Source organism: Eumetopias jubatus, unplaced genomic scaffold (genome assembly GCF_037043125.1).
Source record: "Eumetopias jubatus isolate StellerSeaLion01/CBP00866 unplaced genomic scaffold, mEumJub1_p1.0 scaffold_12, whole genome shotgun sequence".
Lineage (NCBI taxonomy): Eukaryota > Metazoa > Chordata > Mammalia > Carnivora > Otariidae > Eumetopias > Eumetopias jubatus.
The window spans coordinates 56,445,532-56,470,546 of record NW_028274818.1 but is presented as its reverse complement, the minus strand read 5'-3'; the positions used below and the strand labels follow the sequence as shown (position 1 = coordinate 56,470,546).

Genomic DNA, 25,015 nt, shown 5'->3' with positions numbered 1-25,015 from the left:
TCCCAACATAACATAGTTAGAAGTAAAAACAGTCATAATTCTAATAAGACAGTCTGACTCTAGAAATTGAGCTCCAGAAGAAAGAAATATTTTATATATGAAATATTATATCTTATGTCACAAAACTTACTATTTGTTAAAATATGGACTGGGTATCCTGTAAGTCATTTCCCCAAAATCTCTTTTAAATCATTTGTTTTATAGAAGTAGGTCACTGGATACTGAATAAACCAAATAGTCTATGAAGTCCTTCAAGACAAGACAAGAAGTATAACTTATTCATCTGCACACACTGAGAATATGACCTAATGTTTGATACATAATTCTGCCAGATTTATGATAAATAAAGGATCACATGAATTAAATTCAAAGCCCCATCAATTCTGCTTTTAAAGTTTTCTGTTTCCTTGTTTTTGGTTCCACAAAAGCAATTTTTGAAAGTGCTCCTCAATAGAATTTCTTCTACAATGTATAACAAAAGTCCTACACAATATTTGTGGACTGGCCAATGGGCCAAATGTTCTTGGATTGACTGATGAAAGGTTTTCCTATTCTGAGAAAAGGAGTAAGAAATAAGTTTCCTTAAAACTTCCTTTATTTGGGGGCACCTGGGTGGCTCAGTCATTAAGCGTCTGCCTTCGGCTCAGGTCATGGTCCCAGAGTCCTGAGATAAAGCCCTGCATCAGGCTCCCTGCTCCACCGGAAGCCTGCTTCTCCCTCTCCCACTCCCCCTGCTTGTGTTCCCTCTCTCACTGTGTCTCTCTCTGTCAAATAAATAAAATCTTTAAAAAAAAAAAAAAGAAACTTCCTTTATTTTAAGGGGAGTTGGAGAACTAGATTTTTAAATTATAGCTCTGCCTACTCTACTTAATCATGGCCTACTTAATATAGCTATACAGTGTAGTTTAATATAGTAGTTAATAAATCCAATTTTGGCAGCAGATACAACTGAGTTTGAATGTGAGCTTTGCCTTTTATCAGTTGTATAAACCTGAGTAAAGATCTCAGATAGTTTTTCCATGAGATAACATAAATAAAGCACACAACAAAATGACTGGCACAGTAAACATCCAATAAACATTAATACGAATATTATAAAGAAAATACTGATATCAATGACAGATTGTGTCCATAGATATTATATAGCTAAGAATAAACTTAGTTTTTAAAAAAGATTTTATGTATTTATTTGAGAAAGAGAGAGGGCATGAGTGGGTGGGGGAGAGGTAGAGAGAGGGAAAGTGACAAGCAGACTTCCCACTGACTAGGAAGACCAAGGCCTGGGTGCAATCCCAGGACCTGGAGATCAATGACCTGAGCTGAAGGCAGATGCTTAAACGACTGAGCCACCCAGGCGTCTCAAGAATAAACTTAATGTTAAATCATTTCCTACTACTCCACTGCTATTGGTAACTGTTAAAAAAATATTTGATAACAGAGAGAAAGCTACAAAAAAAAAAAAAAAGAATGAAACTGCAGTACTGAAACAAAGGAACAGTCTTAAAAAGATGAGTAAGAATTTGCTTTCTGATTAAAAAAAAAGAACAATGGCATTCCATGTAGAGCAAAAAAGCAGGTAGACAGACATATAGACATAAAAGAACTCATTTAGGGAACTGTTTACAGTGTAGTATATGTTCAGTATAAACATAAGTATAAAGTATATGTTGGGGAGTAGCAGGTGCCTATAAAGACAGACATTGAACAGATCATAAAAGGATTTTTTTTATATTCTTCCAAGAAGCATGAAGTATGAACACAAGAGTTCACTCTTGAATCCATCCTTGCTATATAAATATTGTGCTAACAGCTAAAAGAAAACAATGTATTATTAACTGAATCTGTCAATACAATATTTTCTAGCTCAGGAAAATTTCCCTTTTGTACTTAATGACAAAAAGGATGTGGCAATATGTGTGTTCAAAAGCAAGATTTTAAAAGTATGGCAGAATATAAGAACCTAAATAATACCAGCTTTTTAAAAAACTGTTGAAGAGAAAATAATTTTTCCTTCTTGCTTCCTCGGTAGTACTTTTATATTTTCACTTCAGTTTCACTTTCATATGGGTAAATGAAGTCAGAGTTAAAAGTTTCTATTCCATGTCATTCTATGGCACATTGGAAATCCTGGCACACATCATTTTTCACTCATTCAGCTTATTTTAGGTATTAAGTTCACAATCAAAGAACATATACATAATGATCTTTGCTCAGTAGACTTCAACACACACCTCAATTTTCCAATGGTGTTGGAAATTCGAAGTAACACTATCAATAATTTTTAAAAGAAATACCTAGGAGTGCAGTGAGTTTGGGAAGCAGTCCAACTTGTACCATCTTATTCCTCAGTCCTGTGTCAAATGATAAGTTTAGTAAAAGTCGGAGGGTGATATTCAGCAGATCTTCATGTTCACAAGGTATCATTTTTACCAGTTTTTCAACGATATCCATTTCCACCTATGTAATATAATAATACAAATGCAGTGAGGTTCTGTTGTACAATAAGACAAAAAAAAGATTACAAGTAATTTTTTCATTATTTTTCTACCCCATCTATATCTATTTTATGTGTTAATCTATTTACTCTCATTTTAATCTATAAACTTCTCTAAAATCAAACTTTTAAAGAGAAAAATACATATTTCCACATCATCTCTTCCTTCCTCAGCTTAACAGTGTCAACTGGAAGACAAATTACATCAGGTTCTCAAAACACACATTATTGAATGCCACCTACTAAGGGCCAGGCCCTGTGCTAGCTCAAACAAGATCTTATCTTGGCCTGTAAGGATTCCACAATCTAAAAAGAGAGCAGAGAAATAGAATAAATAACTAAAATGCAATGTAATAAAAATGGAATGCACAAAGTCCTCTGGAAGCAACATGGAAGTAACTACTAAGTTACTTAGAAGAACAGGAAAGATTTCAAATTAGGAACAAAGTTTTTTAAAATGTGTAATAATTTAATCTCTGGTTAAGAAAGGCAATGACAACTGAAGAAAAAGCCAGTGGATAGGCACTTAGGCATAAAAGAGCTTGTCTGGGGCACTGCAAATACTTTGGTATGGACATAGGATAAAGTATAAGTTGGAGAGTGGCAGGAGCCTACTAAACAGATATTGGACAAATCACAAAAAGCTTTTAATGCTCTTGGAAGAATGCCTGAATGGTTTTAAGTCCAGATGGTGATGTGGTCAAATGAGTAGCATAAAGATAAATATATCAATACATACAGACATATATAAATATATGCATGCAAAGGATAGGACACAAACAAATTAATAAGGGGGCATTGTATAAGGAAAGACGAATAGGCAGAGATCTAAAGTAGGTACTTAAGAATATCTTGAATTAGACAGGTATATGTGATTAGGGTCTGAATCAAAGAAAGGATAAAGAGGTTGAAGAGGAAATAATCGAGAGATGTTAAGGAGATATGGTCAGAGCATCTGAATGAGAAGTGAAGAGAAAGCACTTGAAGATGACTTTCAGGTTTCTGGCTTCGTCAATGTGTTGGGGTTCCCCAGGACCCCAAGGTTCAGTAATTTGCTAGAAGGACTCCGCCTGTAGTCATTTTCATAACTGTGATTTATTATGATGAAAGGATACAAAGCAAAATCAGAAAAGGGAAAAGGCACATGGAGGCAAAGTCCAGAGGTGTAAGCTTCCTAGAATCCTCTCTCCATGGTCACACAGGATGTGCTTCAGCACTGAATTGAGGCTGAGACTCAGTGCCCAAGGTTTTTATTGGGGGCTGGTCACATAGGAATCCTCTGCCAGCACAAACTAAAATTCTAGACTCCCAGAAAGCAAGTAGGTGTTTAGCAAATACCACACTGCTTGTGCAAACCATTTAGGCACAGTAAACTACCCTCATCAGTTAGGGAACAGTGGGAACACTCCTGAAATCCAAGTTCCCAGATGCCAGCCAAGAGTCACCCTTGTGAGAAGGCCTATCTAAGGAGAACAGTCCTAAGCCCTTTTCTGCATAGTCAATAAAATGGATGTAAGTTCATTAACTAAGATCTATAAACTGAAAAGCAGGTATAGGACAAACAGGACAAAAAATCATTTTTGTCATATTTAATTTGACCTGATATTCAGTGGATATTTGAAAATCTCATAAAACTTAGGAGAGAAGCTGGTATATGAGTAACAGCTGAAATTCTAGGACAGGGGTCAACAAACTATGGCTAGTGGGTCTAATCTGGCCCACCATCTGTTTTCATACAACCCAAGAGCTAAAAATGGTTTTGACTTTTACATTTTTAAATGGTTGAAAAATAAATCAAATGAATAATATGTCATGACACATGAACATTTTTGAAATTCAAATTTCAGTTTCCATAAATAAAGTTTCATCAGAGGACAGTCATACTCATTTGTTTATAGACTACAGCTGCTATTATGCTACAATAGCAGAAATTAGTAGTTCTGGCCATTTACAGAAAAAGTTTGTTGACCCCCCCACTCTAGATGATTATAAAATTATTTCAAGAGAGCTTGCTTTAAAGTGAGAACTCACAGAGGACAGAACTTATTTGGTAATCTAAACTTTGTGGTAGCAATCAGAACAAGTTGGTTATAAAAGTATTTCACGTCTTTGTTACAAAGCAATGGCTAAAAAGGAGAGAAATTCTTAATACTTATGTATGTTTCTTTGATCATTAAAAAAGACATGAATAATCTTGCTCTACTTTTTCTGGCACTGGAGGTCTAAAGCATTTACTTATATATACCACCCTTGCCATATCTTTCCTTTTTTAAGATTTATTTACTTATTTTAGAGAGAGAGCGCACACGAGCAGGAGGGGCAGAGGGAGAGGGAGAGAGAATCTCAAGCAGACTCCATGCTGAGTACAGAGCCTGATACAGGTTTTGATATCACGACCCTGAGATCATGACCTGAGCTGAAACCAAGAGTTGGGCACTTAACTGAATGTGCCACCCAGGTGTCCCCACCCTTGCCATATCTTAATTGCAGTCTTTCATTGACCTCATAAAAATCACATTGCTAATCGAGTCCTCATACCTTTTTCTTCTCATTCCATGCTAAGGAGTGAACACTGATTTTTATTTTTTTAAGACTAAATTGACAAACCAACAATGATTTTTCCTTCAGATTTCTATCTTCACTCCACAGTCATACTGTAATCATATCTAGAGCTCTTCAGTAAAAAGTACAAATCCATCTCCAAAGACTCTCTAATTTTGGTTCTCCCTTTCTCCTAGTTTAATCCCTAAGCAGGCTGGGTCAGTCGTTCATTTGTTAACTTCCTACAATTTCCACAGAGGCCAGGGACAAAGATTTGTCAAATTTATACAAAACTGTAATTCTATCACTAGCTTCATTGTTTACCATGAGTAATATCTTTTCTAGCTCTATTTATTCATTCAACAAATATTTCTTTACCTGAAGCCCTTGGTATATATTAGTGAACAAGGAAGAAATGATTCCTGCCTTCATGGAGCTTATATTCTAGAAGGAGTGAAATACAGTAAAGAAGTAATTCCAGTTACTTAATTATAAGAGAAAAAAACAGTATCATGAAAAAATATGAGTGAATCTGATATAATCTCAGTGTGAAGAGTTGTCAAAGAAGGCTTCTCAGAGGAAAAATAATCTCCTGGATGAACAGAAGTTATCTAATGTTAATTGAAGAGGTAGAGGAAAGAGTGGCCTAGATGAAAAAAATAGCATGTGCAAAGGTGACATGGAAAATTCAGCATTCAAGGACTCTTTAAAAATTATCCTTCTGACTACAAAGTGGAGAATGTATTAGAAGGAGGCCAGAACAGAAATAGTGAGATTAATTAACATGCTATGGAAGTAGTCAAGCAGAGGCATTAGTGATTAAGAAAAATAGGCGGAATTATGTGTCTAGCCCCATGCTGGATAGGGTGGGAGATATACAGATGAATAAAAAATACTTTTTTTTTTTTCTGAAAAAGGAAAAAAAGAAAAGTAGGCAGAACCTCAAACTTAATCTTAGAATGTAAAAATCTGGACAGGATGTGGTTCCCACCCTAACTGCAAGAAAATTCCACATATAAAATCATAACTTAAAAAATAACTATCAGAGAGCTGAGGTTGCAAGGAAATCAACTGGCCTCAAGTATAAGGAAAATAGGCACCCTCAAGGAGATAAGGGTCATGAGCCCTGGTTTATATAGGGGAGAGCCCTGGAGTTGCCACAGAACTGGAGAAGACGAATGCATGAAAAATTTTAAACGAATTGTTAAAGGTCAAGTATGAAGTAGCCTGACTATACAACTGTGAAGCTGTAGGGGCACCTGGGTGGCTGGGCGAATGCCTTCGGCTCGGGTCATGATCCTGGAGTCCCGGGATCGAGTCCCTCATTGGGCTTCTCCCTCTGACTCTTCCCCCTCTCATGCTCTATCTCATTCTCTCTCAAATAAATAAATAAAATCTTTAAAAAAAAAAAAAAGAACTGTGAAGCTGCAGATGCTCAGGGAGTTTGCAACCACTTGGCAAGGTCTTTTCCAAGGACCCTATCAGAAGGTCACAAGAAATACTGGGGACAAGACAGGAGATGGAAGAAAACTTCCCCTCAGTAGAGTGGGCCTGGGGAAGGGGAACTGCTGCCATGGGGGAAAAGGCATAAACCCTGTCCAGATCTTTTTCTCCTATTTCCCCTAAAAAACAAAAGACTTAAAATAAGCTTAAATGCTGTCACATCCAAAACACAGGTGAAGACCCACTTCAGCTGGGGGAAAGAAACCGCAAAAAACTCCAGAGGAGAGGTGTTGACAAGATGACTTAGGAAGCCCCACTGCTGAGAACTATAACTACAGACACAAGACCATGCTAAGACTGACCTAAGGCTAAATTAGAACAACAAAAAAAGTCTCCTTTCTTTCCCCCTCCCTGACCTTGGTACCAGATTAGCAAAAGCTGAGTAACAAGTAATAGTAGTACATTGTTGGGAGAGGGTTAAAATGAAGTGAGAGGTCCTCTTGGAAGCACAGATACATTGGGAAAGTCTTAAGTGGAGGGTGGAACATGAATACTGAGAAAAACCCTCTGCACACCAAAGACAAAGCAATGCTACATTGGTGTGAGCTCATAATGCAGGGAGGGTAACCAAATGCAGCTCAACTCCTGACAAGAATGACTTAATCTCCCACATTAAGGCCTAGAAAATAAGGCCTGCCCATTTCCAGACATAAATTGTATTTATCTCAATCTCAACTCATCTAATGTGGTGTCTAGCTCTCAATCAGAAATTATGATTCATGAAGAGCAAGGCAGTTAATAGAACAGACTTAGATATGACCTGTATAATTATCAGAGAATTTAAAATAACATCAAAGAATTATTATTTAGTAATAATTTAAAGTGATTAATATGTTAAAGGCTCTATTGGAAAAAAAAATGGATAACATAAATGAACAGAGAACTTGCAGAGAGAAAGATACTAAAAGAAATTAAATGGAAATGTTTTAACATACATACAAACACACACACACACACGCACAATACAGAGATAAAGAAAACCTTCATGGGCTCATTAGCAGACCTGATATAGCTAATGACAGAATAAGTAAGCCTAGAAGTAGGGTGATAGAAATTTTCCAAACTGAACTACAAGAAAAAAAAGAGAAAAGAAAAGAATAAAACAGCAATACAGTATTTAAGAGCCATGAGACAATATCAAATGGATTAACATGCATAACTGAAATCCAGTAGAAGAGGTGCAGAATGGTACAGAAGCAATAGTTGAAGGGATAATGGCTAAGGATTTTCCAAAAATGATGAAAGAATCAAACTGAGGATATAAGCTCAAAGAACCCCAAGTAGACTACAACGCACACTACCACATACTTATGCCTAGAGAGATATATATTCAAACTGCTGAAAAGCAAAGATAAAATCTTGGAGGCAGGTAGAAAATAAAAGACCCATTACATATAGAAGACAAAAGATAAGAATTACATTACACTTGTCAAAAACTATGAGACCCAGAAAATAATGGAGTGATAGTTATAAAGTATGTCAACCTAGAATTCTGAATAGAGTGAAAATATATTCTGAAAATCAATAATGAAACCAAAAGCTGGATCTCTGAAAATATCAATTAATATTGGTAAACCACTAACCTACAAAAAAAAGAGAGAGAGAGAGAGGGAAAGAGAGAGAAAAAACAAATTACCAATATCAGTAATGAAATGAGGAATAATCACTTTAGTTCTTTGGACTTTAAAAACATAAGGAGGAAAAAGTACAAAAATTTTTTTGCCCATACATTTGATAACATAGATGAAATGGATACATTCCTTGAAAGATAAAAACCGCAAAGCTAACACTCAAAAAGAATAGATAACATGATAGTCTCACAGGTAAGAAAATTAGAAAACTCCAGGCCCAGAAGACTTTCTTACTGGTGAGTTTTGTTATATATTTAAATTGAAATAATGTCAATTCTACACAAACCCTTCCAGAAAAATTGAAAATGGAATGCTACCCAACTCCTTCTTTAAGGACACAGTAGTTCTAATAGCAAAATCAGACCAAGATATCATAAGAAAACTATAAACTAGTAATCCCTCATGAACACAGACACAAAAATCCTCAACAATATATTACCTAATCAAATCTAGCAATATATAAAATATATTTTATATATCAATATGTATATATCAATATATCATGATCAAGTGGTGTTTATCCTCTGAAAGCAAGACTGGCTCAGTATCAAAAGTCAATCAATGCAATTCACTATATCAACAGTCTAAAGAAGAAAAACCATGTGATCATCTCAACTGATGCAGAAAAGGCATTTAACAAAATTCAACATCCATTCATGATAAAAAGTCTCAGCAAACTAGAACTGGAACTTACGTAAACTGATGGAGTATCTACAAAAAAATCTACATAAGACTACATATATATATATATTATAAGATTTTATTTATTTGACAGAGAGAGAGAGACAGCGAGAACAGAAACACAAGCAGGGGTAATGGGAGAGGGAGAAGCAGGCTTCCTGCCGAGGAGGCAGCCCAATGTGGGGCTCCATCCCAGGGCCCTGGGATCCCAATGCGGGGCTCCATCCCAGCACTCTGGGATCATGACCTGAGCTGAAGGCAGACGCTTAAGTGAGCCACCCAGGCGCCTAATACCATATTAAATAGTAAAAGACATTGCGCTTTCCTCCTAAGATCAGTAACAAGACAGGGGTATCCACTTGCAGCATTCCTTTTTAACATCATACTAGAGGGCTTAGCCAGTACAATAAGGGAAAAAAAAAGGGGGGAGAAAGAAGGAAGGAAGCAAGCAAGCAGCGAGCTGACAAAGAGCTAGCAAGCATACAGATTAGAATGAAATAGAACTTTCTATTTATAGATAACATAACTGTCTATTTAGAAAATCTCCAAGAATCTACAAAAAGTCATTACAATTACAAAACTGAATTTAGCAAGGACACAAAGTAAATATACAAAAATCAACTGTAACTTCTGTATGCCATTAATCAACAACAGGAAACTGATCACTTATTTTTGTAAAAACTAAAATTTCTAATAGTAAAACTTGTATAAATCTAACAAAATATGTGCAAAATATATATGCTAAAACCATAAAATGATGGAGGAAATCAAGAAAGATCTAAATAAATGGAGAGCTATACCATGTTTATGGGGGAAATCCAGTATGGTTAATATATTGAATCCTGTCCTTTACTTTTAATGCAATCTCAGTCAAGATTCCAGGGTTTTTTTTGTTTTGTTTTGTTTTTAAGAAATAGACTAGTTGATTCTAAACACATATAGAAAGGTAAAGAATATGAAATAGTCACAAAAATTTGAAAAAAAATAATAACATTTGAGGCCTTATACTACCTGATTTCAAGACTTCCTATAAAGCTACAATAATCAAGACAAAGATTTATCAGTGACAGCATGGACAAGTAGATAAATGAAACAGGAGAGAGTCCAAAAATGAAACGACATATATATAGCCAATTGATTTCCAACAAAGGTACACAAGCGATTGTAAAGGCAATTCAGTGGAGAAAGGACAGTTTTTTCAACAAATGGTACTGAACAATTGGACATCTACATTTAAAACATGAATCTTGATCCATACCTTGCACCATATACAAAATTAACTAAAAATGAATATCCTAGACTAAAACAAAAACAACAACATACTTCTTACAAAGCCTCAGAGAAAATAGGAAGAACTTTTTGTGACCTTGAGTTAGGCAAATATTTCTTAGATACAACACCAAAATGCAATCTATTAAAAAAGTTTTTTTTTTATATACGGGACTTCATAACAATTAAAACCTCCTGCTTTTTGAGAAGTCACAGAAAAGGAGAAAATACATGCAAAATATGTAACTGATAAAAGACCTATTCAAAATATAAAAAAACTCTCAAAACTACATAGGAAAATAAGCAATATGAGGAATATATACCCTTTCTCTCATACCTCTCAAAATCATATTCTAATATGACTTATTCCCTCCCTTTTTATTATATCGTATTTATTTAGTAAATATGCAAACTTAATTTAAATAACAAAGACTTTTTTTTAAGTGAACTAAATTTCCTTTAAAATATATTAACTCTAAAAAGCAAGGTCAGTGTCAGTTCACATGAACAGTAAAATGAACACTTTATTTAGACAAATAACACAACCTCACAAATAGAGCAACAATTCCTTACCTCTACCCCTTTTAAATAAAATGGCCACAGGCCTCATCTGTTGCTAATTAAATCAAGTTATTATTTTTCTATTGAAATAGCAACAGTACACACTGGTTGTTATAGCAAACTTAATAATAAAGTAAGTAACTGGAGAGTTTTTAAAAAATTAATTTGTATTTCCATTGCAGAAAATGGAATGTGAAATATGTACCATGTAGTCCAATCAGATGGTTAAAAACTAGACATAGCCTTCGAATCATCTGTTTCTGATTGATAAAGCTCAATCCCAAAAACTAAATTTAGTAATTGCCTCAACATGCAATGCCCTTTCAATTCTATGTCTATAAAATGGAATTTATAGTTAATTAGTACTTTTATTCATTTTATATAAAAGTGACAGTTTATCAACAATTTATCAGCAAATTTATTTCAGCCTTTAAGTAATTCTTTTTCAGTGTTTCTGGAAGCCAACATCTAAAAGTTGCTTATTATTAATCTTGCTAAAATGTTTTTTTTTTTTTAAACAAAGACAATTTCCCCCCCTTTGGTAATAGAGAAAGAATAGGAAGCCAAAAACCTGCTGATGTTTCTTTGAGCAAATTACTTAACCTCTCTCATTTTCTCCTACTTCATCTGCAAAATTAGCTAAATCTAGACATGTATGTAAGGTCTAGTCAAGCTCTGAAGATTCTGATTCTATACAATCCCTTTAAATAAAATGCATTTCTTCCACAATAAAAGATGACATGCATACTGTCTATGGTAAAAATCTGACTAATCACATAATTTTTATGACCTTGGATGAACGACCTTTCCTGAACCTCTGTTTTTCCTTCTCAATAAAAAGTTAGATTTGATGAAACAATTTATGGTATCTTCCAAATCTATGATCTTATCAGAAAATGATTTTTAATAATAATTTTGAGATCATTTTTTGATAGAATGAACACATAAATTTATTTCCTAAATACAAATCTAAGCAAAACATAGTAGACACATGCTGATGTCAAATCAATTTGAATTTTGCAAACCTACTAAAGTGAACTTAATCTAAACATGTAAATGGAAGAAAATACACTTCAACTTATAGCAAAGGGAAGCAATTATTTAGCTACACTCTATTCAAGAGTATATATATATATATATATCACCATCTCATGATATTCTTAAGATCAATGAAAACAAAAAATATGTTTTATTAATCTAGATAAATTCAATCTTAAAACAATACCAGGCATATAGTGATCATCAATAATTATATACTAATGATGAAAATGACAGATACTAAATATCTGTGGTTAAAATAAAATTTCATTTATTTCAAGTATCAGAATTCAAGGCACTTATTAAATCTGATAAATGAGTCTCAGATTTTCAAATAGCATGCTGCGTCATTCAGTGAGCATAAGGTACTTCCTAGTTCATTAACTTCAAAAGAAGAAAAAAGAACAGGCAAAAATACTGTATGGTTAGACTATCTGAAGGAGAATCCACTTACACCAATAATACACAGTCATATAATGACTTGTATTAGCATATACTTCTAAAATGGTCCTCAATGTAGTTAAGGTCAATGATTTAACAATTCTATTTCTAGGAATCTAAGAAATTAATCAGAAATATAAACAATGAGGGGTGCATGAGTGGCTCAGTTGGTTAAGTGTCTCTCTTAGGCTCAGGTCACGATCTCATGGTCCTGGGATAGGCTCCCTGCTCAGTGGGGGGTCTGCTTCTCCCTCTCCCTTTGCTCCTCCCCCTACAGGGGTGCTCACTCTCTCAAATAAATAAATAAATAAAATCTTAAAAAAATATACAGACAATGATGCATGTACAAATGTGTTCACTCAGGTGCTATTTATAATAGCTATAATTATAAACAACTCAAATATCTGAAATCAAGGTATGGTTAATATACAATCTATTTAATGTAACACATTAGACTTCAGTGTCATGAAAAAAAGCAGATAGCTTTTATTCTATCTTTACATTATTTCTGAATTGTGTATATTTTTCAGAAGGAGAAATACTATATAATCAACTTGTACTTCTTAAAGACCATTGTATCAACACAATATAAGATGGCAAACAGGAACCTACTATAATAATTCAAACAAGTAAATGAAGAGGGTATAAAGAAAGAGGGCATGAACTAATACAACTGCACTGAGAATAGAAAGAAGATATAACTTCAAGAGATACTTAAGAAGCAGAATCAATAGGTTGTGGCTACCAATTGGAATGGCAGGTCAAAAAGGAGAGACTGGGCTAGACTAATTCCACACACTGATATCAGAAATGTAGAAGAAAAGATGATATAAGGGAAAATAATAAGCCAGATGATTCTGAAGCACAATCTTAAATATTAATTACTTTCTACATATTATGTTTAATATGGAAAGACTCATCCTATGTAATATGTTAGAAAAAAAATTTTAAACAGATAGTTTCAATTAAGTGGAATAAGAACTAATAAGGAATATATTTCCTAATGAAGTCATTTAAGTGAATTATTGCTATTGTAAAATTTTCATTCAGAATTATCTCAGTAGGGGAATAATATGCTTACTTTTATCAAAATATCTAACTTGAAAATGGTGAACATGGACTATTTAAATGTAAGTTACCATATCATTTTTATTCTCCATAAAAATGCTGAGTTTCTTCAAGAATGACACAACTAGAATAAGCAGCTCAAAATTGTCCCGATCAAGAGCCTTCACCAGCATGTGAACTATGTTCTTGTTCCTCATCTTCAGTTCTGTACGTGTATCTTCAGCAAGATTCAGAAGCAAATAAAGAGCAACTAGAAGAGTAAAATGGATGAGTGTTAAATGACTGGCATACTGAATCAACAATTTAATAAATCATTTCTACTCTACTAGTAACAGATGTAGTTCTAAGAAGATAATACATTATTTTGAAAATTTTAACTTATTAATTGGCTCATTAGGAAACATTTGTTATTATTGAGAAATATACATGTTATATAAAATAAAAAATATATGTATATAAAATAATTTTCTTATGATGCTGAGGACGACACATCAAATTAAGATAATGATTCTTACCCTCTTGGAGTTTCGAGCTTAATAGTAAGCAAATGGCATTAAAAGTATATGTTGATAAATAATAAAACAGGCAGACAGGAAAAAGTAATTTTATACATGTAGAAAACAAGGTAAAACTTCAATCACTAGGAGCTGCTATGTTAAAAAGAACTATAATCTAAGAACAAACTAATGGTTACCAGAGGGGAGGTGGGTGAGTGATAGGTTAAATAGGTGACGGGGATTAAGGAGTGCCCTTGCTGAGATGAGCACAGGGTATTGCATGGAATTGTTAAATCACTATATTGTACACCTGAAACTAATATAACACTGTGTGTTAACTAACAACAACAAAAAGAACTATAATCCAAAACATACAGTATAGCTAGAGCTAAGTATGAGGATACTAAAATCTATTTTATATATTCAAGCTGATTTTCTGGTAGTTACTACAGAAAATGCCATATTAAATTCAGTAATGCAATTGTTATACTAGACAAAGTTAAGGCACTGGCTACTAATTCTAAGCAAAATTTCTTTTAGATACCTGTAATAAAAATGCTTAGGTTCTCATAAGAAACTTGTGTGATTCTTCCCTTTTGACAGTGAGAATTTGTAATATATAATGTTTTCCATTTTGCCTTGACTGACAGGAAGCTTCAGAGTAAAGACCTGAAAGGTTTCTGTCAGAATTTGTAGGCTATTATGATCAACACAATCCTATGGCCTTTGCTTACTCATTATTTTAGCATTTCATTTCATGTATTCTTATAATCCATCTCTATACTTTTATGAAAATAAGACATATATGCAATAGTTGTAAATATTTAATTTACTTAACAAATATTTGAGCTGTAAAGGCAATTCATACTAATTAGGGCTACTGTATGTCAGGCACTGAACTAGTTGATATATAAACAGTAAACCATTTTATTTTTAAGAAAACTTTATGGGGCAAGATTGATTATAAATTTTACAGACGAGCAACCTCAGATCCAGAGAAGGTAAATAACTTGCCCTACCCACAGAGCAAAGAAGTGATGGAGCTAAATTAAAATTCAAGCCCATCAGAATCCAAAGTTCACATATTTACACTACTGCATCATGCTGATTTTCCATACAAGGCACTATTAAAAGGTTTTAAAGTTGTGTTGAAATCTAAAGTCTCTTTCAGATGGGAGGGGAGTGTCCTAGGACCTAGACTGTTCCAGGGACCTTGGACTTTTTCAGCCTTACGTGTTGGCTGCACATAAGCATTGCACAACATCTCTGGAGCAGCAAAGGAAGCCCTGGATGGGGTTCTGTGGCAGCTATGCTCAACCTTAAGATCAACTGACTGGGCTGTTTTCATTAGGAAGTTTCTGCAGGATCATTCTGGCCCCATTTTCCATGCTGCAGGATTGTTCTGATGCCATTTTCCATGCTGTCTTTTCAGAGACAGAAGGTGTTCCCTGTAAATACTGTGGGAGGTGTTGACTATCTTTGATGTATTTTAGATCTGTTCCCCTAATATTCATGTCAACAAAAGGCTTGTTTCTCTGTCTGAAATCAAGCAATACGCTTAAAAAAACGGGAATTAAAAATTTGTGGTGTATGTTCTCTGATTTAAAGTGTTTTTGCACTCAATGAATCAAGTTCTATAAAAAAATGTTTTAATGAAGTTGTATTGAAAAAGCAAATAGTAGTCTTCTGCTTGCAACCAAGAGAGATATAATGGGTGGAACAGTGTTCTCCCAAAATTCATGTCCGACAGAACCTCAGAATTTGACCCTAATTGGAAATGGGTAAGGTAATTAGTTAAGATGAATCATAATGGAGGGGCGCCTGGGTGGCTCAGTCGTTAAGTGTCTGCCTTCGGCTCAGGTCATGATCCCAAGGTCCTGGGATCGAGACCCGCATCAGGCTCCCTGCTTGGCGGGAAGCCTGCTTCTCCCTTTCCCACTCCCCCTGCTTGTGTTCCCTCTCTCGCTTTGTTTCTCTCTCTCAAATAAATAAATAAAATCTTAAAAAAAAAGATGAATCATAATGGATTAGGGTAGACCTTGAATCCAATGACTTGTGTCCTTACAAGAATAGGAGAGGACATGAATACAGTGGGAGGGTGGCCATGTGAAGATGGGGGGAGAGACTGGAGCAATGCAGCTACAAAGCAAGAAACACCAAGGATTACTAGAAGCCACCAAAAGCTAGGAAGAGAAAAGGAAGGATACTGGAGCCTTCAGGGTGAGCATGATCTTGCTAACACTGTGATTTTAGCTTTCTAATCTCCAGAAACTGTGAGAGAATAAATTTCTGTTGTCTTATTAAATGAGCTACTTTGTGGTACTTTGTTTTGGCAGCCCTAGGAAAATTAATACAACAGAGTAATGGGTACCAGATTTAAACTCTTACCTGAAACAACAACGACAACAACCAGAGGAAAATATACAAAATAAAGATTTTCACAACAATGAGCATCAGATAATGAAGGACAGTGACCCAACACATAAGAAATAAATGAGATGGCCCTGTGATTGCTCCAGAATACTGCCTTGAGAGTTTCCAGGTCATGACACAGAGGGAAAATCCTGGTAGAACCCAAAAGAATCCTAGAGTTGAAGAGAGAGAACCAAGATACCAAGGAAGCCAAAGTGGCTAGATTTCACAGAAAAGAATGCCATCAAGGAGAAAGCTGTACAGAGAGAGAGAATTCTCAACTTCTGGAGAGGACTACCTTGTATATTGAGCAGAGCACTAACTAGTTAGGAATCTGAGGGCTGAAAACAGAACAAAATAAGAGAAGAAAAAGTACATGGTACACACACAAGGCTAGAAATAATGCTTGTTTCTACCAGCCACTACCAGCTATACTAGAAACTTCATAATTCATGGGCATTAGGTAGAGTACTCAGAAGGGTTTTGCCCTGGAAGTAGGGAAATAATAAGTGTTAGACTAAATGCTGCTTATGTCCACAGCAACAAATCATAATAGAAACATTCAAAAGGATCAAACTGCTTCCAAGTAATTTAACTATGTCCCAGAAAAAAGTTCAAAAATATTTTTAGGAATAAAAAAGTATCTAACACCAAACAATATAAATTTTACACTGTCTGGCATTCAATCAAAAATTATCCACCCTTCAAAAGAGCAGGAAAATACAATGTATAAGGAGCAAAAATCAGCCAATTGAAATGGACACCAAGGTTAGAATGTTCAAACAGAAACATTAAAACAGACATAAATGTTTTCCAGATGTTCTGAAACTTAGGTAGAGACATGGAGGATATACAGAAGATTCAATTTAACTTCTAGCAATGGAAACTATAATGAGTTAGAAGGGATTATACTAAATGGGATTGACAGCAGTTTAAGAGACTGGAGAAGAAAAGATAGTGAAATTGAAGACATGGTCATAAAAACTTTCCAAAATTAAACAAATGGAAAAAAAAAACCCAGCAAAAATATAAAGATTATCAGTGGATTATGGAATAATTTAAAGTGGCCTAATTTACCTGTAATTAAAATCCCTGAAGAAATAATAACCAATAATTTTCCAATAGGATAAATATTATAAAGCCACAGTCCTAATAAGTCCAATGAACCTAAGAACAAGAAACATGAAGAAAACTAAAGCAAGGCACATCATAATCAAAACTGTCAAAACAAATGATAAAGAGATAATCTGAAAACAGCCAGAGAAAAAGAAACTTTATACAGACAAAAAAAGAAAACAAAGGAAGGATAACAGAAGACTTGTCAGTAAAAACAATACAAACAAGTCAACAATGGAAAAATGTCTTTGGTATATAGAAAGAAAAGTCACCCTTAAATTCTAAACCAGTGAAAACATTTCAAAAAAGAAAAAAAATGTCTTTTTCAAACACACAAAAGATAAAATAAGGGATGCTTGGGTGGTTCAGTCACTTAAGCGTCTGCCTTCAGCTCAGGTCATGATCCCAGGATTCTGGGATTGAGTCCCACATCGGGCTCCCTGCTCAGTGGGGAGTCTGCTTCTCCCTCTGCCTGCCGCTCTCCCTGCTTGTGCTCTCTCTCTCTCTCTGACAAATAAATGAATAAAATATTAAAAAAAAGATAAAATAATTCATCATTAAATCTGTCCTACAAGAAACATTAAAGAAATCTTTCAGGCACAAAGAAAAACAACAGAGAGAAATATGAACCTACTCAAAAATAATATCAGTGGAGGGGCGCCTGGGTGGCTCAGTTGGTTAAGCGACTGCCTTCGGCTCAGGTCATGATCCTGGAGTCCCGGGATCGAGTCCCACATTGGGCTCCCTGCTCAGCAGGGAGTTTGCTTCTCCCTCTGTCCCTCTTCCCTCTCGTGCTCTCTCTCATTCTCTCTCTCTCAAATAAATAAATAAAATCTTTAAAAAAAAATAATATCAGTGGAAATGGTAACTTTATTTTCTTAATATTTAAATATCTTGAAAATAAAAATGTTTCTATGTAAATTATATTTTAGGATTTATAATATATAAGTATATATATGTGTATATAAGTATATATATGTGTATATAATATATAAGTATATATGTGTGTATATAAGTATATATATGTCTGCATATATATGTATAACTAAGGTGTATGTATAACATATTAATTATAACAGCAGAAAGTTGAGAAGGGAAGAAATGGCAGTAATGGCTCTTATACCACAGATGAAGTGGTACAATGGTACCTGAAGACAGACTTAACTTATGATAAGTTATATATGTAAACTTGGAGGCAGACAACTTATGATTAATTAAAGATGTATAATATAAATCTTAAAGCAACCAATGGAACAAAAGAGTCATAGCTAAGCCAACAATGGAGATAAAATAGACAAAAAAGAAAAACAAAAACCCTTCATCCATAAAAATGCAGACAAGGAGGAAAAAGAGGGGAAAAGATAAAAAAAATAAATAAAAGCAAGACTCAACTATGTGCTGTATATAAAAAAAATTTAATATAAAGATATAAATACATTAAAAGTAAAACGGACAAATAAACAACATGCCAACACTAGTCACAACAAAGCTGGAGTGTCTAAATTAATATAAGGAAAAGTAATTTCAATTTTTTAAAGATTTTATTTATTTATTTGAGAGAGAGAGAGAGAATGAGAGAGAGAGAGCATGAGACGGGGGAGGGTCAGAAGGAGAAGCAGATTCCCTGCTGGGCAGGGAGTCCGACGCAGGACTTGATCCCGGGACTCCAGGATCATGATCTGAGCCAAAGGCAGTCGCCCAACCAACTGAGCCACCCAGGCACCCAGGAAAAGTAATTTCAGACAAAAGAATATTATCAGAGATAATGAAGATCATTTCATAATGACAAGAAGGACAAACTAATCAAGAGGACATGACCATCCTCTATCTTTCCATCCTTAAGAATAAAGCTTTAAAATTCATAGAGCAAAACCTGATATAACTGCAGGAAAAATAGTCAAATCCATAAATTTAGTCAGATATTTTAATATCACTCTGACTAATAGAACAAGTACAGAAAACAAAACAAGATGTAAAGACCTGAACATATTAGCAACCAACTTCTCAGTGATATTTATAGAACATTCCACAGAACAATACCAGAATGCACATTCAACTGCACACACTACATTTGAAACCATATTCTACACCATCAAACAAGTCTCAATAAATTAAAAATTCAGTTCATAAAAAGTATTTTCTCAGAGAGTGAGGAAGATGGCAGTGGAGTAGAAGTCCCCTAGGCTTGTCTCATCCAACTAGAAAACTATCAAACCATCCTAAATACCCCAGAAATCAACCTGAAGACCGAAAGAACAGACTCCACAATGAAAGGGAGAGGAGAGGCCACATCGAAAGTAGGAAGTGCAGAGACGTGGCTTGGGGAGAAACGGACTGTGGGTGCTTCAGAGGGGAGGGAGCCATGGTTGTGGAGAAGGGAGAGGCGGGGGGGGAGAGAGAGAGAGAGAGAGAGAGAGAGAGAGAGAACTGGGGACACACAAGGAGAATGTTTCCCCAAAGCCATTGGCTTGGAAAACAAGAGGGGCTGAATTTCCTGAGTTCTTGCACAATGGGGCTTAAAGCCTGGAGTTTTAAAGGTCAATGGGCTTGGCTGGAATAGAGTCCTAAGGGTACTACCCTACTCCTGGAGAGATGCAGGCAAAAAACCCAGGGGCAGATAGTGTGGAAACAGCAATCTGAAGAATCCTAGGGACACAAAGTGGGGAGATTATTTGCTCTTCTCAGAGCATGTCCCCAAGAGGCAGCATTCACAGAGACACCTCTCTGGGAACAAAGGGGCTGGATGGTGCCATTTCCCACCTCTGCCCCTCAGCATAAACAGAGAGCCCCCTGTAGGAAGCAGCACAGTGCCCACACTCAGTCAAACCTGCCTAAGTCCCAGTGCAGTGGACCCCTCCCACAGAAGATCAATACATCCCCTGCTCACACCATGTTTCCCAGCCAGAGAGTTCTTTTGCAGGCCTTCAGGTCTGGCAGAAGTGGTGTCAGATCTCATTTCACAAACAGACCACATGACACCTAGTTAAAACTTGCCATATTCAGGTGAGAAACCAAATGCTGCCCACAGCAGGCAAGGAGAGCCTCTGAAGATGACCAGCCTGAAGGACACAGCAAAACTCAACACCAGGGCACATGCAGCACATACAGAGAACACTCCCTGAAGGGCCAGGCACTAGGCACTATATGATCTCTTCATTGTAAGGCCATCACTGGGTTTTACAATACAAAGAAGAAGGCAGAGACATAGACAAAAATGCCAAGATGGAGGAATTTATCCCAAATGAAAGAGCAAGATAAGGCCAAGGCCAGCAATCTAAGTGAAACATATATAAGTAACATGCCATATGAAGAATATAAAGCAACAATCATAAGGATACTCACTGGGCTTGAGAAAAGAATAAAAGACATCAGTGAGACCCTTATCACAGAGATAAAAGAGTTAAAAAAGAATCAGAGATGAAGAATGCAATAAATGAGACTGGAAACAGGCTTGATGCAATGAGTGGGCTGAAAGAAGTAGAGGAATGAATTGGTGACATCAAAGACAGAGTAACAGAAAATAATGAAGCTGAAGAAAAGAGAAAAAGGAGAATTATGCAACATGAGAACAGACATAGGGAACTTGTAAGTGACTCCATCAAATGTAATAACATTTGTATTATAGGAGTCCCAAAAGAGAGAGAAAAGGGAACAGAAAATTTATTTTAAGAAATAATAGCTGAAAACTTCACCAATCTGGGGTAAGAAACAGTCTTCCAGACTCAGGAGGCACACAGAACTCCCATCAAAATCAACAAAAGCAGGGCAATACCAAGACATATTGTAAATTAAATTTGTAAAATATAGTGATAAAGAAGAAATCTTAAAAGCAGCAAGACAAAAGAAGTCCATACCTTACAAGAGAAAATCCACAAGGGTAGCTGGAGATTTTTCAACAGAAACTTAGCAAGCCAGAAGAGAGTGGCGTGATATATTTAAAGTGCTGAATGGAAAAAATCTGCAGCTAAGGATACTCTATCCAGAAAGGCTATCATTCAGAATAGAAGGAGAGATAAAGGGTTTCCCAGAAAAAATCTAAAGGAGTTCATGGCTACTAAACCAGCCCCGCAAGAAATATTAAAAGGGCCTCTTTGAGTGCAAAAGAGAGACCAAAACTGACAAAGACAAGAAAAGATCAGACAAAATCTCCAAAAACAATGAAAAAACAAATAATAAAAGGACAATAAATACATCTATCGATAATTACTTTGAATGTAAATAGATTAAAGGCTCCAATCAAAACACATAAGGTGTCAGAATGGATACATCTATATGCTCCCTATAAGAAACTCATTTTAGACATGCAGATTGAAAGGGAGGAGATGGAGAAAAATTTATCATGCAAATGGATATCAAAAGAAAGCTGGAGTAGCAATACTTGTATTGGACAAACTAGACTTTAAAACAAAGACTGTAACAAGAGATAGATAATGCACTGTATCATAATAAAGGGACAATCCAATGAGATCTAACAACTGTAAATATTTATACACCAGAATGGGAGCACCAAAATATATAAAACAATAACAAACATAAAGGAACTGATTGATAACACGGTAATAGTAGGAGATTTTAACGCCCCACTTACACCAATGGATATATCATCTAAACAGAAAATCAATAAGGAAACAATGGCTTTGAATGACACACTGGACCAGATGGACTTAACCAATATATTCAGAACATTCTGTCCTAAAACAGCAGAACACACATTCTTTTCAAGGGCACATGGGGCATTTTCCAGAAGAGATCACATATTAGATCAGAAATCAGGCCTCAACAAATACAAAAAGACTGAGATCACACCAGACACCTTTTCTGACACCACATTATGAAACTAGATGTCAACTACAAGAGAAAATCTGGAAAGACCACAAATACATGGAGGTTAAACAACATGCTACTAAACAATGAATGGGTCAACCAGGAAATCAAAGAAGAAATTAAAAAAAAAAATGGCAACAAATGAAAACACAATGGTCCAAAACCTTTGGGATGCAGCAAAAATGTTTATAAGAGGGAAGTACATAGCCATACATGCCAACCTTAGGAAGCAAGAAAAATCTCAAATAAACAACCTAACCTTACAACTAAGGGAGACAGAAAGAACAAATGAAGTCTAAAGCCAGCAGGAAATAATAACGATCAGAGCAGAAATAAAAGATATAGAAACAAAAACAAACAATAGAACAGATGAATGAAACCAGGAGATGGTTCTTTGAAAATATTAATAAAAATGATAAACCTCTAGCCAGACTTATCAAAAAGAAAAGAGAAAGGACCTGAATACATAAAATCACAAATGAGAGAGAAGTAACAACTAATACCACAGAAATAAAAACAATTGTAAGAGAATATTATAAAAAAACTATAAGCCAACAAATTGGACAACCTGGAAGAAATGGATAAATTCCTAGAAATATACAAACTACAAAAACTGAAATAGGAAACAATAGAAAACTTGAACAGACCCATAACCAGCAAAAAAAAAAAAAAAAAAATTGAATCAGTAATCAAAAAACGCTCAACTCCAAGGACAGATGGTAAACTCTACCAAATATTTAAAGAGTTAATACCTATTCTTCTCAAACTATTCCAAAAAGTAGAAAAGGAAAACTTCCAAATTCATTCTATGAGGTCAGAATTACCTTAATACCAAAACCAGATAAAGACTCCACTAAAAAAGAACTATAGGCCAATGTCCTCTATTGATGAGCATGGATGCAAAGATTCTCAATAAAATGCTAGCAAACTCAATAAAATGATTAAAAAAAATCATTCATGACAATCAGGTGGGATTTATTCTTGAGTTGCAAGGATGGTTTAATATTTGCAAATCAATCAACATGATACACTACATTAATAAAAGAAAGGACAAGAACCGTATGTTTCTTTCAATAGATGCAGAAAAAGCATTTGACAAAGTACAACATCCACTCATGATAAAAACCCTTAACAAAGTAGGTTTAGAGCAAACATACTTCAACTTAATAAAGGCCATCTATTAAAAACCCACAGCTAATATCATCCTCAATGGGGGAAAAACTGAGAGCGTCTCCTCTATGGTCAGGAACAAGACAGGGATGTCCACTCTCACCACTGTTATTTAACATAGTACTGAAAGTCCTGGCCACAGCAATCAGCCAACAAAAAGAAATAAAATGCATCCAAATTGGCAAGGAAGAAGTAAAATTTCCACTATTTGCAGATGACATGATATTCTATATAGAAAACCCAAAGACTCCATCAAAAACTGCTAGAATGGATACATGAATTCAGTAAAGTCACAGGATACAAAATCTACAGAAATCTTGCATTTCTATACACCAATAATGAAGCAGCAGAAAGAGAAATTAAGGAATCAATCCCATTTAAAATTTCACCAAAACCCATAAGATATCTAGGAATAAACCTATCCAAAGAGGTGAAAGACCTGTACTCTGAAAACTATAGAACAATGATAAAAGAAACTGAAGATAACAAAGAAATGAAAAGACATTCCATGCTCACAGGCTGGAAGAACAAACACTGTTTTTCCTTTATTTTAAGATTTTATTTATTTAAGAGAGAGAGAGAAAGGAGTACATGAGCAGGGGGAGGGGCAGAGAGAGAAGTAGACTCCCCACTGAGCAGGGAACCCGATATAGGACTCTGATCCCAGGACCCTGGATCATGACCTGAGCTGAAGGCAGATGCTTAATCGACTGAGCCACCCAAGCACCCAGAATAAACACTGTTAAAATGTTTATAATGCTCAAAGCAATCTACATATTTAATGCAATCCCTATCAAAATACCAACAGCATTTTTTGCAGAGCTAGAACAATCCCACAATTTGTATAAAATGACAAAACACCCTGAAGAGCCAAAGCAACCTTGAGGAAGAAAAGCAAAGCTGGGGGCATCACAATTCTGGACTTCAAGTTATATTACAAAGCTGTAGGGATCAAAACAGTATGGTACTAGCACAGAAACAGATTCATAGATCAATGGAACTGAATAGAAAACACAGAAATGAACCAAAAACTATATGTTCAATTAATCTTTGCCAAAGCAAGAAAGAATATCCAACGGGAAAAAGACAGTCTCTTTAACAAATGGTGTTGGGAAAACTAGACAGTAACATGCAAAAGAATGTTTTGTTTCTTTTCTTTGTTTGTAACCACTTTGTTACACCCTACACAAAAATAAATTTAAAATGGATCAAAGACCTCAATGTGAGATCTGAAATCATAAAATTCCTAGAGGAGAACACAGGCAGTAACCTAAGACACTGACCATAACAACTTCTTTCTAGATAGGTCTCCTGAAGCAAGGGAAACAAAAACAAAAATAAACTACTGGGACTTCATCAAAATAAAAAGCTTCTGCACAGCGAAGGAAACAATCCACAAAATTAAAAGGCAACCTTTGGAATGGGAGAAGCTACTTGCAAATGACATTATCTGATAAAGGGTTAATATCCAAAATATACAAATAACTTATATAACTCAATACACAGAAAACAATAACCCAATTAAAAAGTGGGCAGAAGACATGAAGAGGCATTTTTTCAAAGAAGACATAGAGATGGCCAAGAGATACATGAAAAGATGCTCAACATCACTCATCAGGAAAATTCAAATCAAAACTATGATGAGATATCATACCACACCTGTCAGAATGGCTAAAATCAAAATCACAAGAAACAACAGGAGTTGGCAAGGATGTGGAGAAAGGGGAACCCTTATGCACTAATGGTGGGAATGCAAACTGGTGCAACCG

General features: G+C 35.2%; 1 protein-coding gene across 1 annotated transcript in view; it reads right to left on the bottom strand.

Annotated features, from left to right (window-relative positions):
* The window catches only part of KIFAP3 (kinesin associated protein 3), a 188,372-nt gene that overhangs the window by 97,628 nt on the left and 65,729 nt on the right, over window positions 1–25,015 (bottom strand). The window contains exons 9-10 of the mRNA XM_028123046.2: window positions 13,299–13,477; window positions 2,295–2,457 (exon numbers count right to left, since the gene is read on the bottom strand). Of these exons, the coding sequence (XP_027978847.1) occupies window positions 2,295–2,457; window positions 13,299–13,477 (342 nt within the window). The remainder of the gene's footprint in view (window positions 1–2,294; window positions 2,458–13,298; window positions 13,478–25,015) is intronic.